General features: G+C 32.8%; 1 protein-coding gene across 5 annotated transcripts in view; it reads right to left on the minus strand.

Annotated features, from left to right (window-relative positions):
* LOC129909270 (B-cell lymphoma/leukemia 11A) overlaps positions 1–18,467 on the minus strand; it is a 220,634-nt gene that overhangs the window by 19,412 nt on the left and 182,755 nt on the right. The window contains exon 1 of one of the 5 annotated variants that reach the window (XM_055986334.1): positions 4,412–5,793. The exons of the other annotated variants lie outside the window; for them this stretch is intronic. Coding sequence (XP_055842309.1) covers positions 4,412–4,475 — 64 coding nt within the window. The 5' untranslated portion in view covers positions 4,476–5,793. Of the gene's footprint in view, positions 1–4,411; positions 5,794–18,467 lie in introns of those variants that run through there. 5 annotated transcript variants of the gene reach the window in all.

Raw genomic sequence — 18,467 nt, forward strand, 5'->3', positions numbered from 1 at the left:
TTCAAGAATAGTACTCAACTCAAAAAATAAGGGTTAACTTTATGTCGAAGGGGTTGTAAATGCTTCTATACATTATAGCAATGCAGCTGATGACATTTAATGCTGTCACATTTTCACACCATTAGTTGTGGATTTTTCTTTGATTCGTTTGAAACGATAGAAAAATGATAAAAGGTGACATGTCAATTGTGTATTTCAATTTTGACAGTTCATAATATGTAGGTAGTCAGTCCCCCAGCAGACATATTTCCACAAAAATTCTCTCTTGTGTAACAATATAATTGGAAACAATGTATCGACACAAAATCACAAAAATATATGTGTGTATTGGTAAAATTTATCAATCTACAAAAAGTGCTGAAAGTTATGACCATTTATTCTTTTATCCTGATGATGCCACAAGATTACTTCATATATGACCATACACAAGGATAGCATTGTGCAATTAATGAGAAAGAAACACATCAATTTCTTAGCGCAAAAATTAGCCATCGAAAAATGTGTGTATAGAAGTGCTATCCACAAGAAGGATAAAAACCACTTTTTGTGAGATTTATGAACATTTAAGGATAAAGCCTTGGAGTGCGTAAATGAATGGCTAAACAGAATTTTCTTTCCTATCCACACAAAACAGTGCGGTTAATGATTATAAACGTAAGGATTGCTTCTTTTAACACAATTTATCTCTCTCTCTCTATGCATACCATATATCCTTGAACTCTATTCTACTACTTAACTTATAGAGAATGGGTAAGGGTGTATATGGTGATTTTTCCCATCAAATTTCCATATTAATGGGCATATCGTTCGCTCTCGACTTCTTGATATGGTTTTTGCCCGAAAAACAGGGCAATATAATAAAAATGGGAGTGAAACCAATTGGCGATATATACACACTCATATCATTAGAAGGATATTTCTGCACAGCTAATTTTATATCTCGCGACCAAAAAAAGAAGGACCTATACGACCTCTATGAAAAAATAACAACAACAAAAAATATTGAATAAGAAAGAAAAAGTTATTATTTATATCGCTGTTGTGATGTGTAATTGCTTCCTGGTGGTTAAGTCGGTATCCTGAAAAATATCCTTGGTAATGGTTTTGGTGGTATCTATTAGGAAAACCACCCGCAACTATCCACATAAAATGTCCTGTTTTTGTTTGATTTTGACTCAAATAGGCTAATAAATTCGTTTAAGGACACACTATAGTACTATCCTGACAAAACAGAATATTTTTTTTCAGGACTTCAGGTTATTGATTGAAAAGCTGTTGGGTGGGAATTTGTGCGAGAAAAAACATTGGTAAAATGGGCGTTTCCGGTGTTTTTATGTTGTGTTGTTATTCGAATCATCAACTCTCTTTTGCGTCAGACAATTTCGATTATTTTTTTGTATTTCAACATTTTTTTTCTATCTTTTTGTATAGTATTTGACCAAATGTTTAGTAATATTTGTTCATCATTTTTGTTTATTCAAAAACAAAAAAAAGAAAAAAACGGGCCAGCTTCAGACAAAATATGATAACGATATAGTGATAAAAAAAATACCCACCACCAACAACAACAACAGAGTGTCAAAACGACAATGATAAATAGGCACGGGATCTGAATATGCATGTGTCCCACATAATATCTGATACCTAGGTGTATTGTACACGTTCTCCCTCTTTTATAGCATCAGATACATTATTTTTTCTTTTTCAGCTTTATTGTCCCCTAGATATTTTAATAATACAATTAAAAGCGACATGTGCCTATCAAAGAGGCCATACAATTTTTTTGTGGAACACCAAAAATATAATGTGTGTTTAATTTTTTTTTTTCTACATATTGGTGGAGCACCATCGAAGTCGGAGACCGATGTTTTTTTGTACCTCAAATAATGACAAAATACAAAAAAAAAAAACCAACGTTCTTTAGTGCAAATATTTGTTAACGCGGGCCACAACACCATTGTTTGTATCACTGTAGTATACCAACTCAATGTTCTAGAAATGATAGCTAGCCTTAATTTTTTCCATTGTTGTTCAAAAATATACGGCGACGACCGAAAAAAAAAAAAAAAACATATATGAAAATGTAAACAGTGATTGCATTTGTATATGAGAGGTGCCCCTTTGCCACCTTGAATATAGTACAGTTTGGTAGAGAGGAACCGCGGTTTGCGACGGAAATTAACTAACAGCAATTATAGACAGTTTTTCTGCCCGATGCCTCACCGCAGTACACCTTTTAAAATATATCTCACCACTACCTATATCTATTGGATACCTCGCGACCACCTTTTAGATACTCGTGTGTTGTCTATAAGGGACTTTTTAGAATTTTTTTTTGTGGAGTTCAATTGCGTAGGTGGATGGATATTACCTACGTGGTTTGTGTCTGTTATCACTAAAAAATAAACACCTAATGGGGGGAACAAATTATAAAACTATATGATGATGGAGAGAGGGTTGTAAGGTCGGTTTTGTGGTGTACACCTAAGTGGGACAGTTGTATAGTTTTTTATATTTTTTTTTTGTTAGAATTGGAATTACTAATAAACCGTTGACAAAAAAACTGATAAGAAAGCTGTTTTCTATACAGACGTTTGCTGTTTATATGGGATACGTGGCGACCATCAACCAACAACGCTATGGTGAATTAACAATTTTTTATTTACCCTGACGAATAGGCAACCTTGGTTTGTAAATGTAGGTATTACTGATAGTGACCAGGTCGTCTACATTCAAGTTTTTGCAAAATGTTAATGTGGGTATTGGATAACGGAAAATTATAATTTTCTATTTAACCAGCAGAATATTAATTAAAATGTATTTTGTTTTTTTGGGTTTTAACTACTTTCACTATGTTTGGATAATATGAAAATAAGGTGGGGATAAACTTATTAATGATTGATGAATGTTGGGGATTCTAGAGGAATCAATATATAACATAAAGGTATTATCCGGACCACTCGGATAATGGAAAACCTTATAAAACTAAATGTACATCAATAATTTCTGTTTATTTTAGTTTTATCGCACTTTAAAGCTATGGAACTAGGTTTGATATGGTTCGGATAAACTAAATTCATTAAAATGAAGATCTTTGAAATGGAAAATATCAAAAAAATGCTTATCCTGTTTATCCAATTTGCTCGGATAATAGAGAATAGCTAGAAAATCTAGAACTATATCATTTTTTTTAATGGGTTTTAATGCTAATAAGTCATTGAATTTTTTTTGCAGTGAATGTTGTTTCAATTTGAACCAGTACACAAATTATTGATAGAATTCTGTTATAAGATTTTAAGATTTAGACAGGCTCTATGATATTTTGAAACTTTGTAAACCCTTTTTTTCTTATTTTGACCCAAAATATTGTGGACGCACTCAAATTGTACTCTTACGAGTAATTATTGTGAATTATCACTATCCTTGAGATTTGTTAAACAAATTTTTCTTGTTGTCAAATAAAAAAAAAAAAAATGATTGTTTACCCTCTTTTTGGACCACTTATACAAGCAAACTGACATTCTAGCAAACAACCACAAAGAACACTAAACGGATACAAAAATGATAACAATATTTGTTTATGTTTTTTTTTTTCATCTTTTTCTCGGAAACAATATTTGAATCAGGTTATCTGATAAATGTCGAAAAAGGAAAACACAAACAAGTCATTGTTGAAATTATGTTTTTTTTTTTAATTTTTTTTTGTCAAATTTTTGATATAAGCCGACTAAGAGCAAGGTGATTTTTTATTGAGTTGGAATGAATTTTAATTATTCATAACAAGTTCAGGTATATTTTCTGATAGTTTGAACAGACTTTTTTGAATTTTTATTATTTTATAAAATGTAACTAAAAGCAGTTTATCCGATCATTAATAACTTTTATCCGAATCCCGAATCTATTAAATTAAACAAACTAAATCAGAACTCGGAGATGTTTTGGGTGATTTTGAATACTAAAAATAGTCTGATAATGAAATCTATGTCGTTTTTGAACTTAAAAAAATTAAAAAAAAGACGTAACTGCAACCAGTTTATCCAAACATTAATAACTTTTATCCGAACTTTTATTTATGAAATGTGGTAAATAAAATAAGAACTTGGAGAACTTGTGGGCGTTTTTGAACAATATGAACCATGTAATAGCGAATTTTGTATCAGAAATTCAATAATTTATTTAAATAAGTGCACTTGAAACAGAGAACAAATATATCAAGTTTTAAATTTTTTTTCTGCAACAAAAACATGACACTTGGATAAATTAATGTCGCAGTTAATCCAACAATAAGTCCCAGTAGGTTATCCAGTTTATAAATCGAAGAAAGAACAAAAAAAACTTATCCGAATTTTCAATATGAGTTATCCAAAATCACTTAACCACTAAAACTAAATTTTAGTTAATCCACACTTACGGCTTAATGACCGAAATCCAGCATCTTCACTCACTGACAGCATCATAATTGCTTTATTTCTCATTTATTTTTTAATAATTTTTTTATTTAATCCTTTAGCTATTTAATTGTTCATCAGACACATCACAAAAATTTTAATTTCAAAAATCTTATTTCCTTAAAAATTCATTAAAATCACTGTGTATAAAAATAAAAAAACTCGTATTTTTTTTTGTAACCGTTCCGTGTTCGTTATAAATTTATTTTTTGACTAAGGATCGGATGTGCTGACCCCTCAAAGAATAGTTGTGGACTGAGACCAGAAGTGTAGCCGACTACGGTAAGAGGATGCTCGTCATAGTGACTTGAATGACGAAAATTCACGGATGCTACATCACATCACATACACACATTCTAGGGGTAGTAGAGTTTGTTGAGGACCCTGACCTCTAAGGATATAAAAATAGAAAAAAAAAGATGAACACACAAAAAAAAAATGTAGAGAACTAATACACAAATAGATTTTTGTGTGTTATGGTCCCTTGTCCGTTCGTTCTTTCTTTCGATACACACGACGATGATATTTCGAATTTCGAAATGAGTAGATATTTTTTTATGGATCCTGTTTTTTTTTTATGAGGGGTTGTTGTTGTAGCCGATGAAGATGATGATGATCGTCAGATGGATTATAAGTGTGTATTGGTGAGTATGAGTGATTTCTTTTTCTTCTTTCTTCTTCCTTTTTTATTAATTACTTTGCTGAGGCGCAATTTAGCATCTTGAAGGAAGGATTTGTCGTAAAAGGGTAACAATCTCACTCGACCATATCCATGCAAGGATTTAAGATTACATCAATCGAATAAGGAACAACTACCTAACCTACGTGAGTTTTTTTTTTTTTTATTTGTGTTTTTCACACATCAACTCACGTTGTTGTTATCGTTACCCTTCATTTCAATTAATAAAAAAAAAATTTGGCTACCCTTAGTTTTTTTGCAGCTTGATGTGTTTTCTTAAAGATCATTTACTTTCTTTGTGCAAAAATGTTTTTTTTTTTATAAGAAGGGGACGAAGGATATTCGCTGATGGGAGAAAAAAATAAGAAAGATCCTTTTTTTTTTAAAAAAAAAAAGGACCAAAGCCATGTGCGTGATTTGATTTGTGTTGGTTTTTGGAGCTGCGGCTGCGGCTAATCGATCTAGAGAAAATGATTTTTTCTAAGACGACTGGATTTTGTCCCTTTTTTATGATTATAATTCGGAATCTTTTCTTTTTTTTTACCTTGGGTATACACAAATTTCTGCATATCGTTGTCGTAGAAGGACAACAGTTATAAGGGATGGAATGCCGATGATGCTCAATCGAATCACCCCTTATAGGTATCAATTTTGTGTGTTAGATTTTTTCTTTGGGTCGTCTTCTTCTTTAAGAAAGAATACAAAAAAAATGATAAAAGATTTGCTCGTTTGTTTTTTTGTGTGTGATATATTATTAGGGTAGACGCTGTGTAACGGAATTTTTTTTATGCAAATATTTTTTATTAATATTTTTTTTATATGAAGGTATCTCTTTTTCGGTCGTCTTGGGTGAGGATTTTTTTATTTAGGATGTGAAAAAAAAAATTGTTTGCCGTGGGGTGAGATTTTCCCATGATATCGCACAAGATTTGCCCAGGGTGCTAAGTTGGGTTGCGTTTTTAGGAAGTTTAGAAAAAAAAATCCCATAGGTAACCCATAAAGGTAGGATGTTGCATTTTGGCATAACAAAAAAATGTGTCCCGGTTTTTTCATTGTTCGTTACATTTTTTTATCAAGACAAAAAAAAAATTGGAAACAAACAATAACAGGGAATCTGTAAAGAGTACCTATAACAATCCATTGATTTAGATTAATTTCCTTAAAATTTATTATAATTTTTTTTCTCATAGGTAGGTATTTTTTTTATGGACGGTCGTCATCCTCATATGCATTTTCCGCCTCTTTATATTTTTTTTTGAAAATTTAACGGTTTTTGAGGTAACGTTCAAGTGTAAGATATTTGGTTATTTTTTTCGTAGTTTTTTTTTGATTTTTTTTTTATGAATAAATCACAAACTAAGTGAAAAGCAAAAAAAATGTAGAGTTTGTTGTTTTGTGTCAAAAAAAAAACTACAAGAAGGAAGGAAATGTAAATCTTGAAGTAATTAATTATATAAAGGGGATTTTTTTTTTTGTATAAAAACTATAAAAAAAAAAAAAAAAATAGATTGGTAAAAGAGTTAAAGATATGCATCTTTATAAGCCAATAGAATGATGATTTACTGAAGAGCGAGAAGTGTGTGGCTGGAATTTGATTTCATTAAGATTAAAATGAGAAGATGGTATGTACAAATTATCTACCTACTTGATTAAAAAAAAGTGGTAAGTTCTAGAAAAAAAGCTAACGGTTTTTTTAAGGATTTAGGAATACATACAAAAAAGATACCTACATGGATTTTTATTTACATAACATAACGGGTTGCTAATGAGCCCGAAGTATTTTGACCAATGTTTTATATATATTAACAAAATTGTCTTGGTCAACTAGGGTTTTGGAAATCATTAGAAAACTCAAAACACTGCACTTTTCGATGCTGAAATATTTAAAATATTTTTCTTATCAACTTAAAATAGTACCCATAACTAATAGTTAACTATTAAGCAAATATAATTTATATTTTCACTGTAAAATATAAATTACTTCAATCGAAAATTTAAGGTCACAAATTTCCTGAAATAAAGAAAATAGAAGACTGATACCAATTCTGCAGATAGTTCTTCTTACTTCTTCATCAGTCGATTCGAAAAACCTCAAAAATGATACATATTAATGTTTTACTATATTGCTCGAAACTTCAGTCCAAATTTTGGAATACATGCTGTAACTTTAACAAAAGTTGTTTCAAAATTTATCAATGAAAAATCGGCTTTTTTTAGAAATTCCTGATCTGATTAATAAACCATATTTTATGTAAAATTTAAGAATAACGAAAAACAGACTTGGAACTATTTTTCCAATTAATTTTCTTAAAAACCGTATTTCTATCTTATTCAAATTTTAAACTCATTCAATAATAAAAAATAATTAAAATACTAAATCAAAATATTGAACACAAAGAAAAAAAAAATGTCATCTAATCTAAGTCAGAAAAATATAAAATAAGTTTTCACCTTACTGTTTTTGTTTTGAATTTTTTAACGACCTCGTTTGCTAATTTTCCTTATGTAACAAAAAAACTCATAATATTAGCCTGTGTTTTGAAAAAAAATTAAAATCCAAGTAAACGTCTCGCCCACCAAAACAAGAAACACTCATTTGACAATAATAACCGTCATAAAACTATAACATTCCAGGACACTAACTTCTTTGAGTTGACCGCTCCACTGCGCTATGTTGCTACCTACACCTTCGATATGAATTTTTATGACTCTAAACAAAACGCCCCCTAATACACTTTGCAAAAGAAAGGTCATTTTCATGTCCATTTGCCAAGATCAATAAAACAATAAATTTCATTATGATTGACATAATCTGTGCGCGAAGATTTTTGTATCTTTTTTTTTACAAATGACCATAGGCCGTATAGGTTTTTTTTAGATGATTTTTTTTTTTCTAATTTATAAAATTCACAGAATTTTAGTTTTTTATTGTTCTTCAACATTATTTTTGTATATCGCACTTTCTAGCTTAATGACATGATTTTTTGTTTTTTTTTTTTTGCTTTAATTTTTTTTTAAACAAAACAATAAAAAGTATCTATGTGACACACCTTACCAGTCTTGCTGGTGCCGGTCGGTGCTGCTGCGTGGACAGTGTACTTTACTATACACCTACCTACCTGATGATTGTCCATCTGTTTTTTTGAGTTTGTATACAGCTAATATTCAACCTCGAAGATCGTTCACAGATATGTCAAGAGATTCATCTCATACGCCGGACACGTATGAAACGTTCTGAATTTTGTGTTTGTGTTTACAAAAAATTTTGTTCGTTCGATAGTATCGCCATGAATGGAGTAGGAGTTATTGTATAGACCAACTTTGTCGTCTTGGGACTTATAAAAGAGAGTAGGTTCATAATTTTTTTTTTCTTGAGAAGCTTCATGTCTTTGTTATACAACATTATGAAAAATATACACACTACAATGAGAGTCATCTAAAAAAAAAAAAAAAGGTGACACTATTGCTGCTGGACAGACAAGACAGAGAAACCGAGAGAGTGTTTTGTGTTGTTCATTCATATATGCCGAAAAAATATGAAATTGTGACCAATCCTTAATGACATGTCAAAAATATTCTTTTGACGAATTTCTACTGATTGATCTTTCTTTGACGTGGAACTGATGTCCAAAGAAGATTTCTAGAAAAAAATATGAGTTTTTTTTTGAGTATTTTTTTTTTTTTTTTTGTGAGAAATGTATGAAGTGTGAATGTCCAGGAAAGAATTGTTAGATAATAATAATGAAATGCATTCTTTACAATTTTTTTTTTTTTTTTTATTTTTGAAGATTTAGGGTGGGCAAACAGGTTCGAAATAGCTATTGACATGAAGAGAATAACATTCACTTTCGTTGCAGTTGATTGAACAATAATTCTTTGATATTTTTTTTTTTGCAAAATTAAAGAACTCCGGTCGATAGTGACAATGAGGATTAAAAAACCAAAATTACATTTTAAAAATATTCCACTTAAAGCTCGAGTGGCAAGGATACCCTTATGAATAAATTTTAAGAGACAATTTTAAGAAATTGTTGCGTACTTTATTTGAAAAATTTAAACAAATATTTTTAAGATTGATATTATTACATTTTTGTTCTTATTACGATTTAATTTATATAATAATATAATAAAAAACACCAAAAAAATATGGGTGCTATTGTCCCATTTTCATGAAATTTAAATTTGAGCTATTATTCTATATATCTTGGGATTTTTTATTCCTCGGTGAACAATCCAAAATTCTGTATGTCAAAGAGAAAATAATTGAAAAAAGTCATCAGATTTACAAAAAAAAAAAAAAAAAACAATTTCTGTAGGTACTGTCATATCCTGAAAACCAGACCTTATAGAGCTTTTCGGGCTTTAGATTTGGGTGCAGCAGATGTCAAACCCTCCAAAAAATTTAGTTACTATCAAAGACATTCTTGGTGAAAAATCATCAAATCTACAAAAAAAAAAAAGACCAGTTTTGTACTTGCATATCCCATAACCTAACGTGTTAAAGCATTTCGAACTTAAGTTTGGAGGTCAAACGATGTGGAACCCAAGAAGTAAAAGTTTTTAAATCATGCATTACAATGTTAGCTTTGTACCGCGTTGAGAAACAAATCGAAATAATCATCATAATACCCAAAAAAAACACTTATATCTCTCAACTTTGTACAGTCATATCTTAAGAATCTAGAGTGATAGAGCGTTTATTACTTCAGGCTCATTTTCAGAAGACATAAAACTTTAGAAAAAGTGTTATTAAATAATTATCAGACACATTTCTGGTATCAGTGATTTTCAAACCCCGATAAACTACGCCTTACGAGTTCACTTTTTTATGTCTGTTAATTGTTATCTGGCACTTTTGTACCGACCTGACCTGATAGAGCTTTTTGAAGTTCAGATTCGAGTTCAGAAGATGTGAAATCATAAAAAGAGTTGATCTAACTTACTATTTGAAAGATTTATGGTATCAGTGATTTTTAACCTTCGAAAAACTACGGAAAAAAATGGTTTATTATAATCTTTGGACTTGATTAACAGTAATACCCCTTTACCCTTTTAAAAAAAGGCACAATTGTATCAACAGTCAACAAATATTTTTGTAACTATCGAAGCGGAAATTGTATCAATCTCTTGATCACCAGAAAAACTGTAACAAATACCGTTTAAAATTTTGTAGTTTAAATTGTGTGTAAAATATAATCAACACACCAGCTATCCTAAATAGGTATATTACATTTTATCCTTGCACAACTTCCTTGTAACCTGATAAAAAAGAAAGGGTTCGGCTTATTCAAACGCACAATAACTATAATATGCGGGTACTCCTATACAAAAGCCTTTATACAGATAGGAACAATAAAACGCTCTTAATTTGTCACATGCTTCTTTTTTATATTAAGTTATTATCTCCCGCATATCCAACAAAGTATACAAAAAAAAAAAAAAAATATAATAATTCTCCTGCAGTTATTATAAATAAAATTTCACATGGCACATGCGGCTTCATATAGCTGGCTTATTGTTGCAGCAGCTTTCTTTTGAACATGCGTCTTTCGTACCTATCTCGCAGAAAAAAAAAAGAACTAAAAACTAAACAACTCACTTAATTCTGATCACGCAGACTGGGCGCGTTTGTACAAGTACCTATATGAAAATTATATATTTTCGAGCCTTACCAGATAAAAATTTAACACGTAAGGGTACCTTTCTACCTATATAAAACTGATATCAGTGACTGCGTATCTCGCGCAAGGAAGTACGTGAAGAGATTTTTATTTTATTTTTTTGACTTCATCTTCTGTGACCATTTCAAAATGAAATAAGTACCTCTACAAACTTTTGCACCGACTACTATTTTTTTGAAGGTATGTAGGTAAAGCATCTCTTCTTCCGTCGGTACTACTACAGAATTAATGCACTTCAGTTAAAAATTTAGCTTTAATTTCATCACTGCGGAATGGAAAAACAAACAAACAAACGAAAAATAACACAGAAAATAACAAAAACAAATAGAAATCCTAACCTAAAACTATATTATATAGAAAAAAAAAAGGTTGCAAAAGGGGGCGCGAGCATTGAGAACACACTGCAAAACTGAACCATCTCATAGGACATGCAGCAGTGCAGTGCATAGTGCAAAAGTGGTTAGTTCCATGCACCCACCCAACCTCTGAGTCCGGCGGAACTCCAAGTGGAGATCTAATAAAAGTTCGTGAGAACTAGATGCTTATCGAAGACCGACGATGGTATAACGAGAGGTATTTCAATGGCTCTTCTTTCCTTCCACGTCGCCTTTGAAGACGAACGTCGCGGTTCTCCTCCTTCTTCTTGCCTGCCTATATGCATAGAAGTCGTTAGGTTTTTTTTTCGTGTTCTCATCTAGTTGCCACACTGACGCTGCGGCTGCTGTTGTGGTGGCAGCGCCACGTTGGGCCAGTAGCCCCTTCGTCTTGAACGTTGGTCGTATAGTTAAAAAAAAAACGAATTGCAACTTAGTCAACGAATCTCATAAACTTACTGCCAATGCTATAACTGCCTAACCTAACCTATACCGACCGTATACGACCGCCCGCCCGATTTTTATAAGCACAGCCAACCCAGTGTGAACATGAGAGGAGACCTTAGAGCTGGAGCTGCTGGAGAATTGCTTTTGGCTACTGTTAGAGCATATAGCGAGCGGCACACCACAACCTCAGCGAAAGGTCTGGAGACATTTTGATTAATTTTTCGCAACAGCCAGCAGCGCCACCGGATACAACACACATTCAAATGAATTTGTTGTCTCGTCGCTATATAGTCGCTCGTCTCTAGTCGGTCGTCCATTAAAAAAAAAAAAAACCAAATCCCATTGTATCTTGAATTTATCTAGGTCTGAATCAAATCGCGATACCAGAGCGATGTCCAATTGGGATAAACTTCCGCCACTACACCGGATAATGATCGAAGTTGTTGTTGGTGAAAAGTTCCCACACTAATCAAAGGGTCACATGTGTGTACTACAGGCAGTCCCTTTATATTAATTGTAACGGTATCCATGCAGCACAGGTAGCATATTTGCACACATGATTTCTGACAATAAAAAAAAAAAAAGGATTTTGATACACGTACTCCTACGAGTCCTGACAGTCCTGTCTGTCTAATCACTCAATTGAACTTTCTATGCATAAAAGAACAATCAGAATGATGCAGCGGAAAATGCATCTATAAGGAAAACCATAAACCACCTGCTGAATTTTCCCATGATCTGATCACAAATAGTTGTACTTATAGTCCTTTTTGATTGTAAGTGTGTGTCGCAGTGAATAATGCGTGTATTAGAGCAGCAGGAAGAGAGCGCCTATGTTTGTCATTATGATTGGATAGTCTTGGATTAGACCGGATAAATCCAAATATTCTGCACATTCGCGTTCATTTTCAAGTCCTTTATCTTGTATTGAAGTATTGTAATTATTATTTTGAAGGATTTTGTTTGTGTGTGTGTGAGGTGAATGTGTGTACCAGAGGAAGGCTCACATAGGTTCACACAAAAGGCAACTCGAGTCGACTTGCATTTTGATGGATTTTGGGTCACGAAATTGACCTGTTTTGCTGTTGCATTCAGATGTGTTTGTATGTGTGTGTATATGAAGGATATTCTATCCTATATGTATAATGCGACGATAATGTCCTGGACAATGGAGATTGTGTTGCCCTCTGAGGATGATGATGATGATGATGGTCTGGTAAACTATGTGAAATGATGATTTCGGTGATTTACAGTTATCGAATGTGGGTTGTAGTACAATATTTTTTTTTTTGAAAGGCCATTGTCCTTTCTTTTTCTTTTATCTGAACAATCTCATGTATGAAATAGTACACCTTCCATTTGGAGGCAGAGCGATGTAGTGCAATTTGAGATCGATTTAGAATTTGACAGGTTTTCCGCTGTTTTTTCTTTGTGTTCGTTTTTGGTATACATTTGATATGGTGCACCTGAGATGGAATGAAAATTTGATTCCCGGATAAGGGCGATACCGAAATATTCAGCGACCTGGAAAATGATATCAAACAATTTTGAAGCTGAATGCTAATAATAGGATAGGAGCTATCTTGCTTTTTGTTAAGGACAATTGTATCCTATTTTCGGTATTTCTTTATATTTTGAGGAGAAGTAAGACCTCCATAATTCAGAGGTTTATTGTATTTTCTTTTAAAAACACCGCTGTGCTCATATTTTAAGGTGCATTATAGGGATGCGACAAACTAACTTATTAAAAATCTTCCATATCATGATCGAACTTTTCAAGCAGCGCAAATATTGATTTAGATTTATTTATGCTTTGTATTTAAAATTCTGCAAGTTTTCGTTCAACTCCCTGAGAATAAAACAAATCCGAACAAGCTTTTAGATCTATTAACAGAAGAAAATTGTTCCTTATTCATAATATTACTACGTTATCCGAGCATTCAAAAACGAAAAAAATATAAAAAAAAAAAAAAAAAAATAGACAAAATCATCAATAATAGAAAAAGAAGGAATAAACTAATCAAAAACTGGGTTGGATTAACTTCGGATAATTTTTACTGTGCTATCCGGTTATTCAAAAGTAACGAAAATTTCTATTTCCGGAACAAAATCTACGGATAAGCTTAACGAGCACTCAAATGGACAGAAAATAAATAAAACCTTTAAAAAACAAGATTTATCTGCTGTAGATAAGCTTTACCGGCTTATCCGAGCAGTCAAATGTGAAGAAAGTTATATATTTCTGAAAGAAAATCACTAAAAATAGACTTCTATAAGTTTTGGATAAGCTTTAGAAGGTGGATAAGCTTTTCAACTGCACGAAAGATAAATATTTATAAAAACAAATTACTCTTAATCAAGATTTTTAGCTATGGTGAGCCTTAACGTCTTATCCGAGCAGTCAAATTTTAAAGAAATTATATATTTCTGAAAGAAAATTATTAAAATTAGATTTAAATTAGCTCCGGATAAGCTTTAGCATCTTATCCGAGCTAAAGTTCAAGTTTTTTAACTTTTGAAAATGCTCAATAAAGCTTGTTAGGCTATTTAAATGAGTCGAAACCTTTGATCTTATTTCACTGAATTGTACTTCTTTCTTGATTGTTTGAATCATACGAACTCTCAAACAAATTGAGAAAGTCTATCCGAGCAAGTTTTTGAGTGTCAATTTAACACTTGAATATTTGAGTTTGCTTAAAGCAATTGTTATCCGAGATATCATACTGTATTCCTTGATGTTACGTTGTCCATTAACGATCACATTCGAAGGTGTAGTATCCTCCGGATAAAGAAAAAACAGTTCCAGATAAACTTGACAAAAAAAGAGAATGCTCATCAAATCCATGTGAAATACTTTAGATCTGATAAAATTAAGCAAAGTGGACATGGCCATTCATTTGAATTTCTGTATACTTTGATTTCTTTAGAGATGTGAAACGAGATAAGTTCATCGAATATCTATAACTTCAAGACAAAAAGTCACCATATAGACAACTCTGGAGATATCAACAAAACCACAATTCCATACATTACCATCACCATCATCATCATCATCTGCCGAATATATAGATACCTCTCGTCTATCCTATAAAAGTTTAAAAAGAATCTGAACTAACTGTTTCATTCCGAAACCAATGAACCTTTTCCCATAAAACATCGAACTTCCAACTGCACTTGAAGAAGACAATGCCAAACAACACAACCAGCAGCAGCACAAAAAAAAAACACCAACAACAAAAAAAAAAGCAAAAGTTTCCACGAAATCCAGTTGCAGGAAGCAACTGAAGTATAAGTTAAGAAAAAAAAAAAAAAAAAAAAATTATATCTAGCCGCGCCGCGATATTCGTGATGTTGAAGACAATTAAAAAGCATCCCCTCCCCCCATTAGCCAAATGTCTTGAAGTTTTTTTTTTTATTTGATTTTTTTCCAACTGCAACTTCTTTTTTCTAATTTTTTTTAGTACTTAAGTTAGTCTAGCGAAAAATAAAAAAAAACACAATTTTATTTTTTCAAGGAGAAGAAGGAAAGCCCTTTAGTTCACACCACCTAGCACTAAATTAGATCAACAGCTAGATGGATTCACATTTGGTGTCATGGATCTCGAAGTCAAACGAGAGAGCGTCTATAAACCTACCTAACTATAGTGGAACTCTGATGTTAAAAAAGGTATAAGGAAGGCTTTCCGCGGACTTGAGACAATAGTGAGAACATTCTCACACAAGCTGCACTCCACTATCCGGCAAGTGTCCACTGGGTTTGAACTGTGGCAATATAACAAGACTCGGCGCATACAGATGCAAAAGAAGATGCTACTGACTGCTGCATACTGCAAAAATGCAACCCACGACGACGACCGACGATGGGGAGAATGGATTTTTAGTTCGAAATTCGAATGGAGCACAAAGGTGCCTCTGCTGCCACGACGATGTATAGCGAATGTGCACGACATGAAGCACCACGCGAAGATCCAGAAAGGCCCAAACCAAAGAGAATGACAATCATATATAGCAAGCAGTTTCGCGGACCAAGACGACGGACGACCGACGAGACGGACGGACTTTGGTTGGCGACGATGCAAACGGCGACGAACGGTGATGAAGTCAACAATGCTCATGTCCTCATATCACTGCAATGGACAAAATGTTGCCACAGAAAAATTATGAAAATGCACTCTTGGGGAAAAACAAATGAAGCACCTACAACGGCATCATCACGCGGAAAAGCAAAAAAAAATAAAACAAAGACGAACGCGCAAAATCTCATAAATTCGCGTGTGTAAGGTGGAGTGCGGCGGCGCTTTCACGTTGCCACCTTGTTCGTTATCCAAAGCCGGGAGGTCGGACACAAGTGTTTTCTATGCGAAGTAGAAGCAGGCCAAAAGCTTCGCCTTTACAGGTAGATACCTACTCTTGGACCCACACATTTAATTAGTTGGCGATTCTCACGATTTCTGATAGGTAAAAGGGGACGACGACGACGACGACGACACCTGAATAATTATTAGATGTGTTATGCGGTTAAAACGGAACATTTCACATCTCACCCACTGTTGGAAAATATTTCTTTCTTTTATCTGTCAGAACAAAGATTCCATTATCAGGTTGAGACGTTAGAAATGTATAACTCGTACAATGAATGTTTCTGTAAGTTTAAGCAGTAGGGTTGCCATATTTCAAGAATTTAATTATCAAGTAAGTTCCCATTTGACTCTTAAGAGACGTGGACCAGTATTTTATTCTTCATCAAATGGATTTTGTGAAAGCAACCCTAAGCGAAACTGACATTTGCATAATAGGGTTGCCACATTTCAAGAATTAGTTTAGATACCAAGAAAACTCTCACTAGACTTTTAGAAGACTTGGGTCAGCATTAATTCTTCTTTAAATGCGGAATTTGAAAAATGAATTTTATGATGGCAACCCTTAACTCAACTGACATTTGCCTAATAGGGTTGCCACATTTCAAAAATTAGATTTCCAAGAAAGTTCCCTTTTGACTCTTGGAAGACTTGGTCTAGTTTTTATTCCTCATCAATTGGAGTTTGAAAAAAATAAATTGTTTGATGGCAACCCTATCCAAAACTGACATTTGCATGACACCTTTAAAAAAAATACGGTATCTTTTAAAGTAACTTATACAAAATGACCTCCAAAAGTCTGCTCTTCTAATGTTCAAGAGTCTCCTTTCAATTTGTTTGCGAAATTTACGCCATACACAAATGAAGATGAAGACAACGATGTTGATGATGATGATGATGATGATTCTTCCTTAAGGTCGCGATGATGGCCAGCACTAGGAATTTGCCGCGCATTGAAGCGCGCGCATGTAAAATAAACAAATTACCGAATGCTTGAGATGGCCGCATGTCGACAGAGACTTTTCGCAAATGTATATCAATTGGACAGGGAGTCATGTGGTATAAGTGCATACACGATTTCGCAAAAAAAAAGCCACAGCGAGAGGAGTCGTCTCTTCGACTTGTCCATGGACATCAATTTTAGGCTCGCCAAAGTGAGTGGAGCCTTTGTACACATGTGCAAATGCAATTTGCATGTGTATTTGTGTATGTTGTCAGCATTGTAACTTTTTTGTTTTCGTTTTGTTTCAGTTTTAAAAATGTGAACGTGGGTTGGAGATAAAACCCAAAGATATATACACAAAGATACTTGTTCTGCAATCATATCATTACGTTTAGCTAATTGATTTGTTGTCATTGCGCGCGCATTCAAAAAAACACAAGACATATAGAGTGCGCTGAGTTCTGGTTTTGGTCTTTGGTGTTGTGCGTTAGGCCGCCGCTGCTGCACAACATTATATCCCGAAACTGGCCGCCCATCAAAGCTTTCAAAAGAAGATGTTCAATTGGCATAAGTTGACATTTGTTTGGCAAGTGCGCGAGCAGTAAGCCGCGCCGCATAACATTAAAGGAGATACCTAGTTTACCTGTAGATTACCAATTAAAAGTGAAATCTAAATGAGGAGGCGACTTCAGTTACTTAGAATTGGGCAGGTTTAGTGGAGATTGACAGATAAATATAATACTTCAGATAGATTCTGGAGTTCTTAAAAAAAAAAAACACATTACAATCTCACGTTCAAATTGCACTGGAATACACAATTTATTACATTACTATTATCCGGTACCTTTAAATCAATTATCTGAAGGTGCGGATAAATATATTTTTATTTTAAAATTATCTGGAAATATTGATGAATCAAATAATAACAAGATCAGTACTACAAAACATCTCGGATAAAAGTTATAATCTAAATAAAGTAGGCTTCGGATAAAATAAAGACAATTAATGAGAAAATTCTACAATCTACTTGCTTATCCGAAGAATTGGGTAAAGGTCATTTTCAATAGTAGGTTATTTAAATTGTTATTGCATTGATTTATTACTGGATAAGTACTTAAAAATAACTCGGATAAAAGTTAAAAGCTAAGAAAAATAACTGTATTGTTCAGTTACTTTCTACTTTACATAGCAGCTACTTTTCTTGCATTGGAAATAGCCGGAAAATGAATTTTGAGATATTTATCTATGTATTTTAAATGCTCGGATAATCATTCTTGGAGGTTTTGAATTTTTATTTATGTATATAATTACAGTAAAAAAAGGTCAGATAATGTATTTGGAAGTTTGGTTTAAACTATATATCAATTAATTTTCACAGGAAAGCTAGTTGTCTTGCATTATTAAAAACGAATTATGAGGAAAAATAATGTTTATAGAAATTCGGATAAAACATACATATATCAATTAATTTGCGAAGATAAGCTTATTTTCTTGCATTATTAACTGTCGGATAAGAGATTTAGATGTCGGATAATTG

Source organism: Episyrphus balteatus, chromosome 2 (assembly GCF_945859705.1).
Source record: "Episyrphus balteatus chromosome 2, idEpiBalt1.1, whole genome shotgun sequence".
In the NCBI taxonomy this organism is placed as follows: Eukaryota; Metazoa; Arthropoda; class Insecta; order Diptera; family Syrphidae; genus Episyrphus; species Episyrphus balteatus.